General features: G+C 38.7%; 1 protein-coding gene across 17 annotated transcripts in view; it reads left to right on the plus strand.

The window, feature by feature from the left end:
- Positions 1-22,852, plus strand: part of NPAS3 (neuronal PAS domain protein 3) — a 930,536-nt gene that overhangs the window by 656,180 nt on the left and 251,504 nt on the right. For all 17 annotated transcript variants that reach the window (XM_043921657.1, XM_043921658.1, XM_043921659.1 and 14 more), the window contains one exon: positions 16,779-16,868. In XM_043921657.1, coding sequence (XP_043777592.1) covers positions 16,779-16,868 — 90 coding nt within the window. The remainder of the gene's footprint in view (positions 1-16,778; positions 16,869-22,852) is intronic.

Here is a 22,852-nt window from a genome sequence, read left to right on the forward strand (position 1 = left end):
GTCAGTTCTCTTTAACCACTTCAGCTGCTTACTGTGTCAACTCAACTGAGGAGAAAAGTGGTGGGAAGGGTCCTAATGCTTCAGCCCACATATGCCAAGACAGGTGGCATCTCTCCACATCTGAGTGTGTAAGGCTATATGTTCTCTTGTGTCATTTATTCAAACTTTCTAATACAACAAAAGAGGGTATTAGTAATGTATTTCCTTCAAAAAGTTGCTGGTTAGCTTGCTACATCCACCATTCTCTAGAGTGTGTCCCTGAATACCAAAGTATTTCAGCCTTAAAGAAGCAAACGTAAATGATTTGCAGCAAAACCCATAGATTTTACTCTTTGTAGCAAACCTTTGGGGATAAGGATTTTTATCCTGCTCAAAATGAAAGTTTCATGTCATGTCATGTCACATTATTGAAAATTTTAATTGAGATAACAAAGTCCAGTGCATTAAAGAAGCCCAATATAAGGAAGAATTATGTTTTGGAAATGAGTAGAATTTCTTTTGTTCATTGCCTATGAGGGTTTGTTACTCATAGCTTGCTGAGATTATGGAAAAGAGCTGGGCTCTCTGTTTCATTATGGAATATTGATGATAGTGTTAGTCATTTACTGTTACACCGTCTTGGTCTCACTAGCTCAAGGGGGATTCAGGATGTTGATAACTGTGGAGACCCACACTGACATAAAGGATGTTAGTCCTGCATAGTAGGTCATGCCTGTGTGCTTTTAGGCCATATCCATTAGGCCATGTCTGGGTGCTTCTGAGGAAATGGCAAAATAATGTTGGCTATACACTTTCATGAAAGGTGCCTGCTTTGGCAGAAAAGAACCAAGAAAGGGATGAGGTGGAGAGGAGCAACAAATGTCTTAAGCAAGTGTGATCACTTATAATGAGAATAGAAGCACCATACAGAAAATGATAAAGGCTTAAGGTTGTGTTTGTGAAACCCTTAATATACTTTTTATTTGCTTTGGGATAAAAGTCTTCCATTAGGACACAGAGGCCAATTTGAGTCTTTAGGGGCTCAGTCCTTTAGGGGAGCTCACTTTCTAGACCATGAAGCGTTAAAGTGGAAATTAAAGTAGGTCATCCTATTACGAAGGAGAAGCCCCCAAGCAAGACAATAAAACAAACCTCACTTGTTGGAAAAGGTCAAGGCTAAAGTGAACAAATCTCATTGGAGACAGAAAGAATCTATTCCCACTATTCAATCACATAAAATTTGCACTAGCCTATGCAAATTTAGAGCCATTCTTGGTTTCACAGTTTGTCAGTAATCACTATTCATCCCTGAGTCAGATATATAAATGTTTCCATAGTTGTTTTACTGCACAGGGGAGTTTCACATATAAGCACATTCAGAGCAGGATCACTGGGAACAGTGGCCAAGAAGCGTGTTACATATAGGTCATCATCTCTGTGACCATCAACATCTCTTGCACTAAATGATGAATGCAGAATGCAAACCAAAGGATAAAAGGTGAAGAGATAAATAAAAGGAAATAAGAGAAAAAAGGAAAAAATGAAAAGGGAGCTGAAATAAAAAGTAGAAGTGGATTCAAAGTCACTGATTCCAAACCTGAACACAGGTTTCCAGGGTAATGCCAGGTGACTTTTTACAGCCTCACTTTTTTCAGGCTACTGGAGGTTGGTGCTTACTTACTCTAAGTTATGTTTAAGGAAGACTTGTAATGAGGATTCATTTTTCTTTCTTAAATTGTTAGGAAGTTTTTCATTAAAAGTTATTTCTGCAAGCTTATGTGATGGGGTGTGGTAGATACATGTAGAAATGTCCTAACTGGAAAGTAGCTCATATTATAGTCTTGGGATTCTAGATAGCTAAGAAAAATACCATCCTAGTAATGAAAATAATACTTGTTCACATGCCCAGCCTTAAAAGAAACAAGGCAGAGGGCCAAGTGAAAAATCAGACTTGGAATTTAATTGATACGCTTGTTGCACTGTTGTTGGCACTTTAGGTGCCTTTGACATAGAAGATTGAGAAAGAATACGTAGGAGGTGACAGTTGTGGCTGAAGGTATGATTGGGCTGTATGGTTGCAGCCACTATAAATTCTGTAGACTAAATAGAATTTTAATAAGTCCAATAGTCATTGAGAGGTAGACTGTGATTCATCAAATGCATTGAATGGTGGAATATATGCATTTTCAAATTATTTTTGTTCTAACCTATCTTTAGCTATTTAAGTAAAAAATGTGAGTAAATGGATCATTGTGCACATTAAAATTAGACTGAGACTATTGATTCAAGATTTCTAGTGAATGAATTATCAATATGGCCAACTGCAAATTTCTTTTGGAATTGCTGCAAATTGGCACATCAGTGCCTTTGACTAGATCATGCATAACGTAGGTTATTGTTACAGTGAATCCCTGCAGGATGTATAACATTATGGCTGTTATATAACTTCAATAAAGCACATGGCCCTGAGTCACTGAAAACACTTTGTCCAGTGATTCCTCCAGTATGTGAGTTGATACAGCCTCTACAGCTAAAGTAGATAAGTGGTGTTCTGTAGCCACCCATGCCAAATAGTCCAAGACAAGATCCATAGTCACTTAGACCTGCCTAGCAGGCTGGTGCTGTGTGCTGCTTGGGAAAAAGCAGACCAGCAAAGCCTGCATCTCTTTGACATGTGTAGGATGTCAGTTACTGGCCTCCAACCTCACTAAGGAACCTAGGAAGGGGATGATCCTGGGTGATGATAGCATTCCAGGAAGAGGTGGGGTGGGGTGGGGGTTGGGGAGGAAGAAAAATAATGTCTGGGCCAAAACTTCTTACACTTCCTTTTGCCCTGGAAAATTTATATGGGGCATATATTTATATATGTATATATATTTATATGTATATATATATATATATATTTATATGTATATATATGCATTTTTATTTCCATGAAATGATCCATCCCTGTTTGGTAACTATGAAAGCATATTTGAGCACCTGTAGAGCTATCAGGATAGCCAAGTGTCCAGGCATCTCAAATTTATAGAACAGTTCTTTTCCTGAAAAAATTGAGCATTTATTGACAATTCATGTATTGCATCTAATTTTCTCTTTTAACACTCATGATGAATACACTAGTAAAAGCTTCAAGACAAAACAGAATCATACCTTTTGGATATTTTTTTTTTTTCCTTTTGGATATTTTTTAAACAAAGTTGGGCTTGCATTTTAAAGGAATAAAACTCACAGTGATTATTTGAATTATCCAGTAGTGAAAACAAGAAAATAGTTCGGTCTGTCCTTTTTGCTGCCTCCGAGGTGGGTCAGAAAGGCGTGAGATGGTAAGCCCGGTCGTTTCCACAGTTTCATCCTTCACCTTCTTCAAATCACTGTACCATGTCTGATTTCACATTCAAGCTAGTCACTTTAGGTTTTATCTTTGCATTTCCATTAGCTATACTTCTCTACAGACAACTTCAGTCCCACGATGCCTATTAAATCTCACTGAGATCTTCGGTAAAGCATCTTTTGATCCTGGAAATTCAAGTAATAAATTAGCCAGTTACTCTTCAGTGATGGCACTGAATTCTCTTCTAGTCATGATAGTCATTGAAGGAGACTGGAAAGAGGAAGAAAAACTCCAATCTCAATCTTCATATGAAAAAAATGTCACTTTGGAAAGTCAGAGGAAAATGCCAGAATTTAATTGTCTTCTTTACTAATGTCTTTATCCCCCAAAATTACAGACACCAAAAATTTCACACTCCAGCCCAGTCTTTTCATCCTGTTTCCGAATTGGACCACAGTAGAAGCCAAGATATGTAACCAAGTACCACTGCTATTAATAGAATAAATTTGGTTTGTTGTTGAACATACACCTAGCAAATTTGGTGCTGGCAAATTTCACACTCAGTTGTTCTGCTTTGAAGGATATCATCTAGAGATTCTCTGAAGGAGATTTCATATGACATTAGTGGTTATGCTTTGGAGATATGCAAATATGTTAGCAAACAACAAAAATCCACAGCCCCTTTTGCTTCATGTGTGTTAAGTAGGCATGTGGGGATAGATGCAGCAGCATTTCCTTAGACCTCTGAATAGGATGAGAGCTCTGTGGACAAGCATGTAGGCTGGTCTTTCTCACCCAGGCCCAGCAGCCGACTGTGAAATGAAAAGAGAAGGTCGGCAAAGCAGCTGAAAGCTGTAGCAGGTGGTATACCAAGTTGTTTATCCCAAGATCATTCAGGACCAGGTTTCTAATTCTATCAGAGTAATTGATTTTCACATAAATGTGCATCTCTACCTTCTATGGAGCTAAGGCAATGAAGTCATGTAGCCCTCTAAGCATTTGAAATGTACAGAAAACCAATATAAAGGTATCAATGTTGTAAACAGAAGATACGGAATAGGTGCAATTACTTGAAAAAGATTTCAAAAACAATCCTAATAAGCACTGTCGATTTCTGGGACTAAATGCTACCATTAGCAGTCCATCATATTTATGGCTTTATGTGGATCTAGTAAAAATTAATTATTAATTACATGAGTGATATATAAAATAAAGAGCAGAGACTCTAGTTACAGTGATTTCCTGAAATTAACACTGAAGATGTTCAGGGCTGAACCATTTTCCCCGAATGTCTAAATTACTATCTTAGTTCAGGTTACCGTAACAAAATACCATAGAGTGGGTGGCTTAGACAACAGAAATTCATTTTCTCATGGTTCTGGAGTCTATAGGTCCAAGATCAAGGTGCTAGCATGGTCGGATTCTGGTGAGGACTCAACTCCTGAATTGCAGATGGCCGCCTTCTGACTGTGTGCGCTCAGGGCCTTTTCTGGGTGCATGCCTATGGGGACTGTTCTCTCTCTCTCCTTATAAGACCACCAGTCCTATCGGATTAGGACCCATATGATCTCATTTAACCTTAATTACCTCTTAAAAAAAATCCAGTCCCCAAATATGACCACATTGGAATTTAGGGCTTCAACATGTGACTGAATTTGGGAGGGGGCGTGTAATCCAGTCAATCCATGGTGACCATATTTGTCACAGTTCAGTTCTTTTCATTACAAAAATTTTAATACCCTTTCCTTAGAGAGATCAATAAATGTTTCCTGAAATGAAACTCATATGTGAATGCAATAGCTTAATATCCGAGGTCTCTAAATGGGTATTTTAATATGCTCAATTCGTTATAGGTTTCTTCAATCTTTGTTACTACCTCTGATACAAACTCCTTACCTAAAGGAATACATGTACAAAGTTTTTGTTTTTTATTTTGAAAATCCTGTTCTTTAAAGTTACCCACTGTCCAGTAAACAGTCCAGTTCATATCATAATCAGTCATCACAGAAACACCAATATGGGTCTACCTTCCATCTTCAAGGATGTATCTTTTAAGCAAACATGACTGGAGAATAAATTTCTATGAAGTCAATCTTATTTTCACACTAACTTCTATGTAAAATAATATGTGTGTGTATATATATATGTATATGTGTGTGTGTGTGTATATATATATATATATGTGTGTGTGTGTGTGTGTGTGTGTGTTATATAACCAGAGAGAGAAAGGAAAAAATTTAGTCTAAATGGAAACTTTGGAACCAGAAATGGGGTGAGTGTGCTGGCAAGCTCCATGACTTGCTACTGTGTGTTCTCAAGTCCCATCCTGGCAATTGCCTGTTAGGAGGTGTAGTTCTTCTAGCAATTATTGATTAACTGGGGTCCCTTATCTATTTCTAGGCATTAGCCTCTTCCTCTAAGACATGAGAATTTCCTTGAAGTCTATAGTCTCTAGTTTGTTCAGTTCAATCACTCAGTCATGTCCAACTCTTTGCAACCCCTTGAACTGCAGCATGACAGGCTTCCCTGTCCATCACCAACTCCCAGAGCTTGCTCAAGCTCATGTCCATTGAGTCGGTGATGCCATCCAACCATCTCATCCTCTGTTGTCCCCTTCTCCTGCCTTCAATCTTTCCCAGCATCAGGGTCTTTTCCAGTAAGTCAGTTCTTCACATCAGGTGACCAAAGGATTGGAGCTTCAGCATCCATCCTTCCAATGAATATTCAAGACTGATTTCCTCTTGATTGGACATTTAGAAATCCTAGGAAGATAAACATGTGCGCTATTGGTTATGTTAATTAACCAGGTAAGAAGAATCCTTTTACAATTTATATGTATATCCAATCATCACAATACATGCTTTAAATATTTTACAATTTCATGTGTCAATTACGTCTCAGCAAAGCTTTAAAAATGAAAATTCTATTAATCCATGCCTTTTCCAACCCATAGACAGAATATTAGAGGTATGAAGCTTGGTAATATCAGACAAGAGTCCCCACCATGTATGGAGAGTGTCCTAAGTCGCCTTTGCCTTGTGACTTTTTGTTTTATAAAAGTAATTTCCCACTTTTCTCATTTTCTTCACCTTCGATCCCACAGATGAATTTTGTTTAAGAAAGTAACTCTTGAGTTGGTCTTTGTTCAGCTAGTATAGGCCTGGTGCATAGGAAGCCCTCAACAGGTGTTTTCTGAATGCATAACACTGAAGCAGTAGGAACATGAGAATCACTTATGTGGAAAGAAATGCTGGAGGAAACATAGACTCCTAGCAACTGTGATGGGTGTGAAACAAGTAAAATCCCCAGCAGGTATCCCAGCGGCAGGAGGAAAAGGAGGTTCCTTTCTTCTTACACCTACCACATTTTCATGTGTGACATTGGGCTGTGCATTTGATTTCCCTGAGACTCGTTTCCTTATCTGTAACATAGGATTAAATAATGCCCAGCTCAAAATTTGTTCTAAATAATTTCCCTAACAAGTGTTAGTTTCCTTCCATTCCCTCTCCTCTAAGGTGAATATCTGAGTGAACTAAGCATTGTTTAAAACATCTAGTGGCTCAGATGGTAAAGAATCTGCCTGCAATGCAGGAGACCCAGGTTCGATCCCTGGGTTGGGAAGATCACCTGGAGAAGGAAACAGCACCCGATTCCAGTATCCTTGCCTAAATAATTCCATGGACAGAGGAGCCAGGCGGGCTACAGTCCATGGGGTTGAAAAGACACAACTGAGTGACTAACACTCACTTTTTTTCCTAATATGCTATGATAATATATATGATTTATAATAGTATGTGTGTGCGTGCTCACTCAGTTATGTCCGACTTTTTGAAACCCCATGAACTGTAGCCCACCAGGCTCTTCTGTCTGTGGGATTTCCCAAGCACGAATACTGGAGTGGGTAGCCATTCCCTTATCCAGGGCATCTTCCTGACCCAGGGATCGAACCCAGTCTCCTGCATTGCAGGTGGATTCTTTCCTGTCTTAGCTACCAGGGAAGCCGATATAACAGTATATTTGATATATATTGCTGTATATCATATATGTGAGAGTATTATGACCACTCCCTAGAGTCGCCTGTGATCTACAGGATGCCCAATGAACAATTATTCATTTCTATTCTTTTTTTGTGTGCTGTTTTGTATAACACAGACAATTTGAAAGACACCTGGAACCAAGCTTCATGTGTAGCCAAAGCAAAGCAGTGACATTGTTAGACCTTTCAGGACCAGTACACCATAGTGCTTATGTTACTCCTGCTGACCTGGGAACTCCTCCCTTAATTTGAAAGAGAATTCTGAATTCAAGAAGATGCACAATAAGGAATTACCTCCTAGGTTCTGAAGAGCCTATGTCTCAGTAAACTAATGAAACACATGCACAGACAGGTGATGTTTTAATGTTCCAGTGAATATGTGTGCCTTAGGATAACTAGTGGGAATCCTCTCCTTGAGGCAGAAGGAGCTTGTGAGCAGCACATGGTCACTTCTGCCTCAGGTAGAGTCCCGGTCCCCTGGGACTAGCCGCAGATAATGTGAGGTCTGCACGTTGTCCCCCGTGGCTCAGAGATACCGGCATGTGTGACTCCACCAAATGCCACACCCTGTCTTTATAGCAGAGCCTGCTGTCCATTTGGCTGGATGTTCAAATCAAGACATCCACCTCCCTCAAGGCTGGATGTAAGGCTTGAACTAGCAGCCCAGAGAAAAAAAGGTCAGCACTTTGATACACAGCTTCCATGAAATGGAATTTTAATGAGCAGAAGCAAAACCTGATCTCCTTGCTCAGAAAGCCGACGATGTCTTTGTTCTTTTCATGTCGTAACATTTCACTAGCTCAACATCTCCCCTTTTATTCTGGTACTTCTCCTCTAAGAACTGAAGAGAGGCCGCCTGTGTCTCTCGGCAGTGTTTTCTCACCTAAGATGTGTGGATTTGTGTGTTTAAGGAAACTCTTAGGAAAGGTGTCTTGCGGTGTCAAGGTTTGTTGTTCTGGAGTTCTGTTTTAGAGGGAAAATAGTCAAATTTCACTAAATTAATCCAATTCGCTGTTGTGATTGGGGAACATGTGGCTTTGGGTACGTGATCATCATATAAAGCTCTTCTATCATCCTTCACATTATTGACTCATTGCCGGTGGGGGCACAGAAGGAAAGATGCAGGAACCAGAAAGCGCAGAGAGATTTCTGAGAGTTAAAATAAAAACCCACACCTTTGATGTGTGCTTTTCTGCACTTTGAGAAAATATACTTGAGTCTTTCTAAAAATAAGGCTTTTGTTTCCACAGCACTTGATGATTAAAACTCAGATTGCAAAGGAAAAATTTGGGGAACTTTGTCTTCCCCATAAACAGATACATGTGGGCGCTTCTGGACATGGTCCCAGGCTCTCCTCGAGGTTGCTGGGAGTCTGCATGCGTGGGCATGAGCAGTCCAGGATCAGCTCCTGAGTGCAGTCAGAGGGCAGTGTGGCACTTTAATGAGCTCGATCAAAGTGTTATTGTGTCCAAAGGCCAAAAAATGTAAGAAACACTTCTAACTCTTTTATCTGCTGCCAAAACAGAGTGGAAAGATAAGTAGCGGAGCCCCATCCTCAGTCTCCAGACCGTGCTTCTTTTGTGCTTCTTCACTCTTTCACGATGATGGAGATGTGGTTTAAGAGCAGACTCGCCCATTCCTGACGCTCACCCATTGCTCAGGTTGCAGAACTAATTTTCTCACACAGCCTCTCCTTGTTAACAGCAAAGTCATCGTAGGAGTTGTAAAACGCTACAGCCAGGCTCTACTGGCTGGCAAGCTTTGTGCTCACATTCATGTTCTGCTCTTGTCCTAATAGAATTATGTCAGAACAGTGAAAAACGCTGGGTTTGGAGGGAACGCGGAGTGTGTCCGAGACTGTACTTTATCACGGGTGGGTTAACCCAAGCCTGAAGTAGAAGAGCATCACAGATGCACAGCGCATCGGACATGAAGCACATGCTTGCATTTAAATCACGTATATCTTACTTTTTTACTGATGTAATTGTGAAATATGTTCTTTTTGCATTCATAATTAGGGGGTGGAACAGATGGTGAAGGCTCAGTTTAAAATAATCTGTCATTAAAATAACCTAGCCTACTGGTAATTCTTCACTCTAACTGGAGATAGGTCATAGGGAAAGAGTTCGGGGTGATTTTTTTTTCCCCTTTCTACGTTGGAATGTTGTAGAAAGAACTACTCATTTCAGAGTAGTCTTGTACGTGAGAATTGCCTCTGTAAGGGCACTGTAGTAAGATTTCACTCTGAAATTTGGTTGCAGGGAAATATGCAGGGGATAAAAAAAAGAAAGCAGACACAAAACAACTTTGACAAATATAAATCCATTTAGCACAATGCATTAAACATTAGTATACCTTCAATCATGAAGCTATAGTTAGTTTTATACCCTGCAAGGAAATAGCCTCATCATTTGACAAATACTGTTAGAGGCACTCGGCTTTTGGGGTTAAGAAACTGCGCCTTACACTTTATATGTTACTCTGATGTCAGGGGATATAAATTATAATTACAGGCATTATTATTCAGAGACGCTGTGGCTCCTGACTTGTGTATCCAAGCCTCGCTGCAGCATGCGTACCTCATAGACTTACTGGGATGTGACAAAGGAAATCTCTCATCGGCCCTGTCGAGATGGCTAAGAACTGGTTTTAGTAGTAAGAAAACTGTCTTGATGAATCAGATACTTGCATGCCTTGAAAACGTCTGTTTTACTGTTTCTTCTAAGATTTTTTTCTCCTTCTGCTTTGAGGAAAGCAGATAGATTTCAGCGTGGCTTTGTAATAAATCTTCTCAAGGAGGAACTAGCATTAACATTTGTGTTGGTTCTTTTTCATCTTAATCCAACCTTAGTTAATAATCAGAAAATTCTACATACTGAGTAAGAAGATGTAATTAACCCTTTGACCCCAGAATCTTAATTGGCGCCTGTTGAAAACAGTGGGCAGTTAAAAAAAAAAATTAAAAGGTAGCCTGCAGTGATTGAAACAGCTCTATATAGTAGCTTTCTTGATTCAAAATTTTTGAAATTTCCACTGAACTTTCAGATTAATCATATCTGGTTCCCAAGACTAACTGAATGTTTCCTCCTTCCTCCCACCCTTTAAAATTAAGACATCCACATTAAACCAATATTGATGCTACTCTTAAAACTTTTCTAAGCAGCAAAATACAGCTAACTATAGACAGGGATGACCCTGAAGCAGAAGGTAATGGCCATGTGAAGAGGGACCTTGCCAACCTGCTGGACACCGGGTTTCATATCCCATTCTTTATTTAAAATATAATTATACCTGAATTATTGATTTTATCTCATACTATAGATACAGTTGACTCATATGATAGGCATGAAAGTGAAAAATATGGTTAACTAACCTGTTTTGTTTACCTCTGTAATGGCAAACAACTAACTAGTTGTCCCCCCCCCCACCCGCCCCACCGCCCACCAAATTGGCTGTTATTTTTAATTGAATTGACTGGATGCTTTGTGTCATGTAGACATAGCCTCATTTTAATCTCACCAGGAAATTGGAACATGTGTCGAAGCCTCTGTTTTTGCCAAACGAAACTGGCCAGTTCTTAGATCGCCGCTGCTTAATAGCATCAGATGTTTAGCCTCCAGATATTCCTTTCCCTGCCACAGTGCCCAAACCTCCTTTAGTATTTTAGCAAGTATATTGAGATAGGAACCTACTTTAAAAAACATAATCCCTTTCAGTGAGAAAGCAAAGGATGTGTGTCAGTGACAAATGAATAGCACTGAGTATTTTGGAAGACTATGAAAGGATCCAGTCTAACTCAGATCTTCCGAATGTCAGGAGATATCCCAGACTACGTGAGACATCTGTGGCATCAGAATTCTGCAAATAATCTAATAGTTCCATAAACAGAACTCTTGGGGGAAAGAACTGCCCTTCCTCTTAGTCATTCTAATGTGTGTGATGTGAGGGAAAGAGCTTTGGGCTTGGAGGTAGAACTGGATTTCCTAAGTCTTATTTGAGTAGTTGTTAGATGCTGGCTAAAGATAAATAAGATGTCGTCCTGCTCTTGAGAAATTCAGTCTCTTTGGGAGTTGAATAATTCTACTAGGGTGATGGGGCTTCCCAGATGGTGCTAGCGGGTAAAGAATCCACCTGATAATGCAGGAGACACAGGTTTGATCCCTGGGTCAGAAAGTTCCCCTGGAGAAGGAAATGGCAACCCACTCCAGCATTCTTGCCAGGAGAATCCCATGGACAGAGGAGCTTAGCAAAATACAGTGCAGAGGGTGCAGACAGTTGGACACAACTCAGCACGTGTGTACACACACACAGACACACACACCAGGATGATACAATGTCATCCATGCTTTATTAATACTATGGGAAGTAGTGTAATTTAATCCCGGCTCTACCACTAGCTGGCTGTGGTCTTACCCAGCCACTTAACCTCTCTGTGCCACGTTTTCCTCACCTGAAAAGTGAGAGTTTAGACTACAGGGGGTCATCTCTGGGCCACCTCCATTAATCCTTTCTTCTGGTCTCAGTCTTTTGATTGTCACTGGTTCCCATAGAAGGTATCATCTATCTCTCTCTGTGTCCCACTGATCTGACAGTGGCATTTTAGGTTTTGGGAAGATGGCTTACACAACTCCCTGTGATTATATTCTAGACCATGGATCTTAGGTTGAATAGAAAAAACCTAATTAGGCCCTCCTCTACCTGGAGAAGTTCAAAAGAGGCAGTCCTAATCCTCATGAATCATCCTTAGGAGACACCTTGCTTGAGGTGAAGACATGTTGAAGTGAGATGCTCCCCAAACTTCTACAAAGGAAACTTCTCCATTTTTTCACTTTTGGTTCAAAGTAAGCTTCCACTGTACCACACTGGAAGCTTGAAAGTTTGGCTCTCACAAGGCTCAAGAAGGCTTGGCAGTTTTGTCAAAGATCAGGAGTCCAGTTCTCTTAGATGGTGTTTTGTTTTCTGTCCCCTAGATGCTTCCAGGGAGATATTACAGAACAAAGGTGACCTCTTGGGGAAGTGACTTATGAATTCTTTTTGTCATTCCACTCCCCATTCATCTCCTCCAAATGGTAGGATTCTATCATTGGAAAAAATCATTCAAAAACAAGGAATGGCAAAAATCCTTAACAAAATTCTAGAAAACAGAATCCAACAACATATTAAAAAAATCATACACCACGACCAAGTGGGCTTTATCCCAGGAATGCAAGGATTCTTTAATATCCGCAAATCAATCAATGTAATACACCACATTAACAAATTGAAAGATAAAAACCATATGATTATCTCAATAGATGCAGAGAAAGCCTTTGACAAAATTCAACACTCATTTATGATTAAAACTCTCCAAAAAGCAGGAATAGAAGGAACATACCTCAACATAATAAAAGCTATATATGACAAACCCACAGCAAGCATCACCCTCAATGGTGAAAAATTGAAAGCATTTCCCCTGAAATCAGGAACAAGACAAGGGTGCCCACTCTCACCACTACTGTTCAACATAGTGTTGGAAGTTTTGGCCACAGCAATCAGAGCAGAAAAAGAAGTAAAAGGAATCCAGATAGGAAAAGAAGAAGTGAAACTCTCACTGTTTGCAGATGACATGATCCTCTATATAGAAAACCCTAAAGACTCTACCAGAAAATTACTAGAACTAATCAATGAATATAGTAAAGTTGCAGGATATAAAATTAACACACAGAAATCCCTTGCATTCCTATATACTAACAATGAAAAAACAGAAAGAGAAATTAAGGAAACAATACCATTCACCATTGCAACAAAAAGAATAAAATACTTAGGAGTATATCTACCTAAAGAAACAAAAGACCTATACATGGAAAACTATAAAACACTGATGAAAGAAATCAAAGAGGACACAAACAGATGGAGAAACATACCGTGTTCATGGATTGGAAGAATCAATATTGTCAAAATGGCTATTCTACCCAAAGCAATCTATAGATTCAATGCAATCCCTATCAAGCTACCAACGGTATTTTTCACAGAACTAGACCAAAGAATTTCACAATTTGTATGGAAATACAAAAAACCTCGAATAGCCAAAGTAATCTTGAAAAAGAAGAATGGAACTGGAGGAATCAACCTGCCTGACTTCAGACTCTACTACAAAGCCACAGTCATCAAGACAGTGTGGTACTGGCACAAAGACAGAAATATAGACCAATGGAACAGAATAGAAAGCCCAGAGATAAATCCACGAACCTATGGACACCTTATCTTTGACAAAGGAGGCAAGGATATACAATGGAAAAAAGACAACCTCTTTAACAAGTGGTGCTGGGAAAACTGGTCAACCACTTGCAAAAGAATGAAACTAGAACACTTTCTAACACCATACACAAAAATAAACTCAAAATGGATTAAAGATCTAAATGTAAGACCAGAAACTATAAAACTCCTAGAGGAGAACATAGGCAAAACACTCTCTGACATAAATCACAGCAAGATCCTCTATGACCCACCTCCCAGAATATTGGAAATAAAAGAAAAACTAAACAAATGGGATCTAATGAAACTTAAAAGCTTTTGCACTACAAAAGAAACTATAAGTAAGGTGAAAAGACAGCCGTCAGATTGGGAGAAAATAATAGCAAATGAAGAAACAGACAAAGGATTAATCTCAAAAATATACAAGCAACTCCTGCAGCTCAATTCCAGAAAAATAAATGACCCAATCAAAAAATGGGCCAGAGAACTAAACAGACATTTCTCCAAAGAAGACATACAGATGGCTAACAAACACATGAAAAGGTGCTCAACATCACTCATTATTAGAGAAATGCAAATCAAAACCACAATGAGGTACCATTACACACCAGTCAGGATGGCTGCTATCCAAAAGTCTACAAGCAATAAATGCTGGAGAGGCTGTGGAGAAAAGGGAACCCTCTTACACTGTTGGTGGGAATGCAAACTAGTACAGCCACTATGGAAAACAGTGTGGAGATTCCTTAAAAAACTGGAAATAGAACTGCCATATGACCCAGCAATACCACTTCTGGGCATACACACTGAGGAAACCAGATCTGAAAGAGACACATGTACCCCAATGTTCATCGCAGCACTGTTTATAATAGCCAGGACATGGAAGCAACCTAGATGCCCATCAGCAGATGAATGGATAAGGAAGCTGTGGTACATATACACCATGGAATTTTACTCAGCCGTCAAAAAGAATTCATTTGAACCAGTCCTAATGAGATGGATGAAACTGGAGCCCCTTATACAGAGTGAAGTAAGCCAGAAAGATAAAGAACATTACAGCATACTAACACATATATATGGAATTTAGAAAGATGGTAACGATAACCCTATATGCAAAACAGAAAAAGAGACACAGAAATACAGAACAGACTTTTGAACTCTGTGGGAGAAGGTGAGGGTGGGATGTTTCAAAAGAACAGCATGTATACTATCTATGGTGAAACAGATCACCAGCCCAGGTGGGATGCACGAGACAAGTGCTCCAGCCTGGTGCACTGGGAAGACCCAGAGGAATCGGGTGGAGAGGGAGATGGGAGGGGGGATCGGGATGGGGAATAAGTGTAAATCTATGGCTGATTCATATCAATGTATGACAAAACCCACTGAAATGTTGTGAAGCAATTAGCCTCCGGCTAATAAAAAAATTAAAAAAAAAAAAAAAAAAAAAACAAGGAATGATTTTTAAGAAGTTATAGGCTGCCTCAATACAAATATGTTAATTTCAGAAATGCTGTCCAATTTATCTTTTTATTAATGTCCTTGTATCAAGTAGAAAATCTTTATTTTTAGTGGAAGGCAAGGCAGTGTAGTGATTGAATCTGACAGTCTGAGTTTGAATCCTAACTTCATCATTTACTAAGGTCAGGCACGTTGGCTAACTTCACTAAACCTCGATTTCCTTGTATGTAAAATGTGGATAATAACATAATTACTTCAAATGCTACTTGTAAAAATTAAAAGAGACAATGCAACCTACTTGGTATATAATAAATGTGAGCTATTATTATTGTACTATCTTGACCAGAATCTTGTCTATTATGTAATTTACTTTTATGTGGTGCAATATAATGTGACTTTTGAATCGAATTTTTGAATTGTTTTCAGAACCCACTTCTTTTCACCCAGTTGTTTTCAGAGGAGGAGGTTGGGTACTTCTCCTAGTTTCTGATCAGTGGGGCTGTGAAAAGGAATCAGGAAGCATGGAATCAAATTTCATACACACACACATATTCCCATAATGATACATACACATATTTACATAAATATATTCAATATATACATATAAAATTCCAAAAAAGTTCAGTATTTTAAGAGACTGAAATTATCACTGAGATTTAAGGCTGTGTATTTTTCTACCTGAATTATACATGCTTCTTCCACCATTTTGTATTTAAAAATTATGTCATTAGTTTAATGTTGCCACATACCTTGTTCCCAGTGAGGATTCCCTATATTTCCAAACTCCCAGCCTTTGTAAATATCACTAATCTTTAAAACTTCTTTTCCTAGGCAAGCAGTACTTGTGCAACCCACTTGATTAAAAATAAATAAAACAAAACACAAGATGTTAGGATGATGGAACATATAAAATGCACCTGGATTGCAAGAATTTGAAACAAATTTATTCTCAATTTGAGTGATATCTTTCAGTTGGGAGTCCATGATGATTTACACCATTCATCAAACTGAAAATGCAGCCCTCTATTTGAAAAGTAGACTAACATTTCAGGAGCTGCATATAATATGCAGTATTCTTCTTTTCTCCCCCCTTTATTCTTTTCTTTCCATTTCAGGAGTTGTAATAGAAACTAGATCTATCACAATAAAGCTTTAATATAGAGTTTTGCAAAAAAAGGATTACAATTTATGAAGCTTCAGCCTGTAAACATTTATCCATAATATATTGACTTTTCCTATTTGTTCTAATACAATAGGCACTGGGATTGAGGCGAGAATAATCCTTTATTAATTAGCAAATTATTGATGTCCATAGGAGCATAAGTGGTGATTTTACTTGTTCCTTATATAGAACTCTTTTTTTCTCTTGTTCCATTACAGTTTTCATTCCTGTTCAGCTATTTAATAACTGTGCTGATTTAATCTCAGTAACTACTGAATCCAAAAACATAAAGGCAACATCTCAGAAAGTCAACATGGCCTGATTTTCTACATAAATGCAATGCATCTTGATTAAATGACAGAGACATAAGGAAGTGCCTGAAATAAGGGAAAGTTAGCTTGTGGTCTTAATTCAAATATTTTATTTGTTCATGTATAATGCGATAGTTAGAGATCTTAGATTTCTGTTAAACATGAAGGAAAAGTGATCTTAAAAGTGGTATGTGTTGCTTTGTATTAGATGCCTTATTAACAAAATCTCCATCACATATACTTAACTAACCTTTTTTTTTTCTGCAGTCCCTGGATGGCTTTGTATTTGCACTAAATCAAGAAGGAAAATTTTTGTACATTTCTGAAACAGTCTCCATCTACCTAGGCCTCTCACAAGTAAGTAAAACCATTTTAGATTCTTGACAGCAATTGTGAAGTCTCCTTCAGCCTTATGCCTGTCCTTCTTCTTCAACAGATATTGTTTGGAGTGAATTATCCAGTTTATTTTTTAATGGCTCTCCCTGACTCTGCTCACAGTCACTGAGAAAGCTGTATGTCAGTTCAGAACGTTAGGCATCAACTTATGCTCAAAACTTGAGTCCACCGTCCCTACCCCCTAAGGATCATTATTAATTTATTGAGAACAAATGAAGTTTCTTCCCTTGGTTGTTTTGAACTTTGAAACCTCTGTGCTCGGTAGGAGAGGGACACACTAATAGTGCTTCCCTTGTGTCCTATTACTGGATGTTTATGGAGGACCCTGCACTGTCCTGGGAGCTGACACAATGACAGAGAGTCATTTGGAGTCAAGAAATGCTGAAAGAGACCATTAAAATGTGTTGTGGGGAGGAACGGTTCCTGCAAGTATGTATTTTGCTGCCTTTGCAAATGCTTCCTAATGCAGAAAGACGATTTCATAAAATAAGATAATCTTTTGTTATTTGCCATTTAATTACCCACACATGTCTGTCAGAGGTGAAAAGGGGGAAAAAAAAGAAAAAAGATGGAGGCACATGGGGGAAGGGGACGAAAGCCCTAGACATTCATTCCTGATAGTCCCTCCGAACACAAAAATTTGACTTTTGTTCAATTCCCAGACACAGGCTGCCACTACAGAATGCCAAAATACCCTGAAGAAAAGTTTGCAGTTCCACTAATTATCCAGATGTTTTCTCCATTAAAATGCTGAACATCTGGGTATCCGTGCCCATACAGGTGATTGGCTGAGCCTGACCCTTTTCATCTGGTGGTTTGGCACGAGTAAAACGCAGTTCCGTGGGAGGGATTTTGTATGTATGTGATGATCTGCCAAGTTGGATAATCTACTTCTCATTCAGTTGCTCCTTTGAGCTAAAGATGGAGATGAGATCTGCCTCTCTCCTCTTAGGCAAGACTCACCCCAGACTCATTGCTTCTGAAAGTTGGCGCTGCTGTAAGGAGGCAGCATGGCTGGACCATTTTGGCTGTTAGTGGGCTTGCCGGGTAATAGCTAAATCAAGAAAGACATCGGGAAATAATAAAGAGAGATAGTTGGCATTTGAGGAGGGTTGTGGGAGGAGGAGAAACACTGCCAAATTTAATTATTTACTTTTGAGAATCCAAGCCCGGGGTGGGGCAGTGGGCATTAACTCTTGCTTGAAGGATGTGCAAGCTATTGGCTGTAGTGTATCTAGCAATTCTGTTTTATGTGGACTTGAGCAAACCAAATGATAGAAACTGGGCTACTGTCAACTCATTATTAGTATTCTTGTGTCTCATGGAAATCTCTGGTTTTCTAATGGCTTTTAATAGACTTGAAGCCTTGTCTTAATCTGTTTGAGACCTAGTATTGGGGATCACCAATGTTGGAATTGGTGTGCCGCCATGTTAGCACTGTATAGACCTGGGAGAGCCTCTGTTGTTCTGCAGTGCCCGTATTCATATATTTTGTGCAGGCTATCCAACAAAGTTTAATAAGCCAGTGAAGAAGAAGGATGAATAATTAGTTTAAGCAGGTAAATGCTAATTAGGGAACTCCTGAAAAGCATCCATTATATACTAGCTCAGAACACGTTTTACAGCCCTGGTTAGTGGTGTAATCCAAATTCTGTCAAGGCAACTGCATTTTCTGTAATTGAGATGTGTATGTTTGCTTTGCATAACAGATGGCTCTGTATGCTTAGACTGATAGCTAGGAAAATAATAATTGCATTATTCTGGCCAAAAGAATATTAGCTCTTGGGTTTTGGCCATTTCAGTCAGTCCTCCTGCCAGCACAGCATATGCACATATATGGATTGGATTTTCAAGGAAATTGATGCATCTGGAATAGTGTGGCCATCTGAAATATCATCTGTTCAAGAAAAATTTGGCTTTAACCCTGTGCTGGTTTCTCCTTAAAAGCAAGAGATTCCATTGCTTCTCTACTATCACATTAAGTCAATCTTTTCCTATAATCTGAGGCAAATCATTGAGGTTTCCATAGGAATAAATCAGCTATGCAGGCATGGTATGGTAGCTGGCAACTTCTGTACAGTTTTTCCCCGCCTCTGCGTGGGATGGGTTATAAAGTAAGTATGCATCAATAGTCAGTGTCTCGGCTCACCCAGGGGCAGGTGCTGGCCACCGTGGGCTGCGGCCCCGTGTGGAGGTTGTGGTTTGTGTCCCCACAAAGAGTCCAGTGTGCAGCTCGACAAACGTGGTGTGGACAGAAGTCTTCATTTGAGGGCATTATGCAACTGACGTGATGAAGGGTAGATCACTCCTAAGTGATTTTTGCATATACCAATGTACATATTTGGAGTTCAAAACAAATTTAGAACTCGAGAAGTTAGTTCTGGGTTAACATGGAAATAATCTGATAAGAGCGTAGTGTGTGTTTTCAACACCCAAAGAATAAGGGGGAAACACTATGCTAAAACTTTGGGAAAGGTTTTCCAATCCAATTAATGTTCTCAGCCCTAAAAGAGTAACTGGGTTTCCTGAGACGTAACCCTTCCCAAGTTTTTTCAGTGCCCTCTTTCAGTTGTGAAGTACGGAGTGCTCACTGGTGACATCCAATGTAAAGTGTATTAAAAGTTATTCAATTAAGTACATCCTTAATCTTTTAGACACACACACACCCCCTTAATTAAATGCAAACCACTCTGTTCGTATCCTACAACTTTGACTCAGTGATTTTTCCATCAAATTCTTGACAGTGATAAGGAATCTATATAGTTATGTTCCCTCCTTTCCTTTTTAAGCAGTGTTATTAAATCAAGACAGTGTGTATCATCAGATATGTATCCAGTGAAACTGCTGAGGAATATTGTGAACATGTCAATTTGTTAGAGCATAGCTGTGTCTGCATTTATAACTCTCAAGATGTATCTTCCTCAGTTTTATTTTCTTTGAACATGTAAATAAATATAGTGGCTTTGAAACGGCTTATGTTCTCAAGAAAGAATTAGGATTCTTTTTTAGCTCATGAGAGAACTAAGTAGAGAAACTTCTAGCAAGCTCAGTTGTGTAGCATGAATATAGAGACAGCCAGAGCAGGTTTTTCTCCTCTGCTCCATTGAGGGTAACTCCAAGTGTTCAGGATGTGTGCTTGCCACTTATTGCCTTTAAGGTGTTTTCATACCATCTTGATGATGGGAATGAAGTGATCTATGCTATGATGATGTCCAAACATCTTCAGCAGACCTTTGACTTTGCCAGAGATAATCATTTAATTTAACCAAGATATGGTTTTAGGTTGTAGAAAATGCATTGTTGACTTGCATCCCTAGGTGTAAAGATTCCCAGGTACTCACTACGCAGCCTTACCTTAAAGGAAGATGCCCAGATATCGTTGCTGAGTTCAGCCTGCATGGAGATTAAATGACTTCTGCCTGGTGATGGTGTCTGGAGCTGCTAAATACAATTCTCCTTACGTAAAATGGAATAGGCAAAAGTGAAAGCAAAGAAAGCAAGCAGAGTCATTTCCCTAATACTGAAAATGCAGCAATGATGGGTAGCCAGCTTTTATGGAAACTCTTCCAACATGTAAGGGGCTTAATCACCAAAGAATCCAAAAGAGACTTTATATGATAAATAAAAAGCATTTCTACTTCAATAGAGGAGTGGAAATTAAAGTTTATAGAAATATTTATTTGTTGATTTAAACCCTCCTCTTTCCAAAAAAGAAATAGCTTACATAAACATATAGAATAAAAAGTAATGACAAAATAGAACTAGGGTCTAGGGAAAAGAAAGATAAACATAAGTAATCTGTTACTGCATAGTAAGAGAAGCGAATAAAGGTTTATAAGAAGGGATATAAATGATCTGATAAAGTATCAAATTTACCTATGAGCTTCCTGGCAACCAAAGCAAGAAGGAAAATATAACCAATTATAGCCAACAATCAAAAATAAGAAAGTATTACTTCTTAAGGAAAAGAAAGATTTTGGCGACTGAAATATTAAAATAAACCTCAAATACAATTTCTGTGGGAGCTAATATGTGGATTATGACTTATCAGTTTTCTTCCACTGGAATCCACATTCAGAACAAGACTATAATGACCCATAAAACTAAGGGGAGCACACATATTACAAATCACATAAGGAAGCAGAAGATACTGCTCCCCTCAGATCATTTTGAGAATGATGTTCTGACATCTAGTACTTACAATGGCATTGACTAGCTTGATGTTTTATGTGCTTTTAAACCAGCTTTTCTTAATCCATATTCAAATACTGCATTTTCTTTTAAATGCTGATGAGAAAGTCAAAATTTTATTTGCCAGAGGCAGAGGACTTGGGTCTCAGTTAACCAGAGGATAAAAGTGGACCCTTCTGAAAACATTTTATCTTGAAAATGGGTTAAAAGATGATGATTCTGATGCACCTATGCCAGAAAAATGTTTTCAAGTTAACAGAATTCTATTTAAAGCATAATGGGTCCTAGAGCAGATGGGAAATTAACAGATTTTTCCACTGTGATATCATAAGGAAATATACTATAGCCAGCTAAGCCCTCTCTTAAAATATACTCTTATCACCTGCCCATGGCCTCCAGTGCCCAGCTTGCAGATGAGTCATTTTCTTTCTTCTCACCACATTCCCATCCTGGCAGAAGATACTTCCATGCCATCATTGCAAGCCAGCTAGAAGGAAGCTGCAAACAAGGTTATGCATTGGCTTGGTTCAAGGCAGCTTGCTGAAAGAGGTAGGGTGGCTGCAGCTAATAAGAGCTAATGGAGGTGAAAGTAAAAAGATATAGATGGTCATTTAAAATTTTGTCTTTTTTGTTAAGCCGTGCAGATATATTTACCATAAACTCCTTTCCCCATCCTGTTGTTCATCTCCATATTTTAGGTTTCTCTGCGTTTGTTATATAGAATGGCAAATAAAATTACAGCTCTAGCACACAAGTACAAGGTCAAATAAATGACAGAGCTCAGTCTATTTGTGAAGCTATTCTGAAAGGGAACCATGGTGCCAAATGTGGTTTATTTGAATAATAAAGAAGAATTAGATTCCCCTGATAACTTGGCTGAGGGCCAATAAATCACTGGAGGTTAAAGATGCTTTGCAACCGCCATGTCTTTCTTTTGCTTTTCCGAAGTGCAAGCCTCAACTCTCCCATTCTGTGTTTCAATGCAAATCAACTTAAGGTTAGTATGTGGTTAATAGTCTCACTTCCATGCTTATAAAAGATTTTATATATATATATATATATATATATTTATACACACACACACACATATTTCTTTAGCAGGGTGGAAAAAAAGAAGACGTTAGCTTACACATTATTACTCTTGTTAGGCATCATCACGTCCTAGATAGGTAGACTATAAAGGCAAAACAGGTGTTCTTTCAACACAGCAGAGGCCTTATAATAACAAAGCCAAGTGTTAGCACTTTTTCAATCTGTGTGTGAAATTGATGCAACACTAGGATAACCAGTGTTCCTTCAATCAACAAATACAACTCTCCAAATATTGCTTGGTGCCCCCTTTTAAAGTCAGTCAAGTAAAAATATAATAATAATAATAATAATAAAGTTAAGTAGGCATATCTTAATTTTTTAAAAAAAGAAGGAAAGATACATAATTTTCTACAGCTTGTGTTTTGTCATTTTTGTTGGTTTTTAACCTCAGCAAGTCTGCATTTTTCTCCTGTACTAATCATAGAAAGTTCATCACTTCTTGGGCAACAAAGAAAAATGCCCTTTTGAATGTGGAAGCTCAGAGGGTTTAGAGACTATTGAGAAAATATAAGTATCAAAATAATTCAGAAACAGGACAAGGCGCAGTGGCACATTATCAATTTACAACATTTAAATTGATAAATGCTTGGTAGTGAAGGCCTACAAGGGCACTTTGAAAAGCAAATAGCGACCTGGTGAAGAAATTGATTTCCACCCCCCGA

Source organism: Cervus elaphus, chromosome 13, assembly GCF_910594005.1.
Source record: "Cervus elaphus chromosome 13, mCerEla1.1, whole genome shotgun sequence".
NCBI classification, from domain to species: domain Eukaryota; kingdom Metazoa; phylum Chordata; class Mammalia; order Artiodactyla; family Cervidae; genus Cervus; species Cervus elaphus.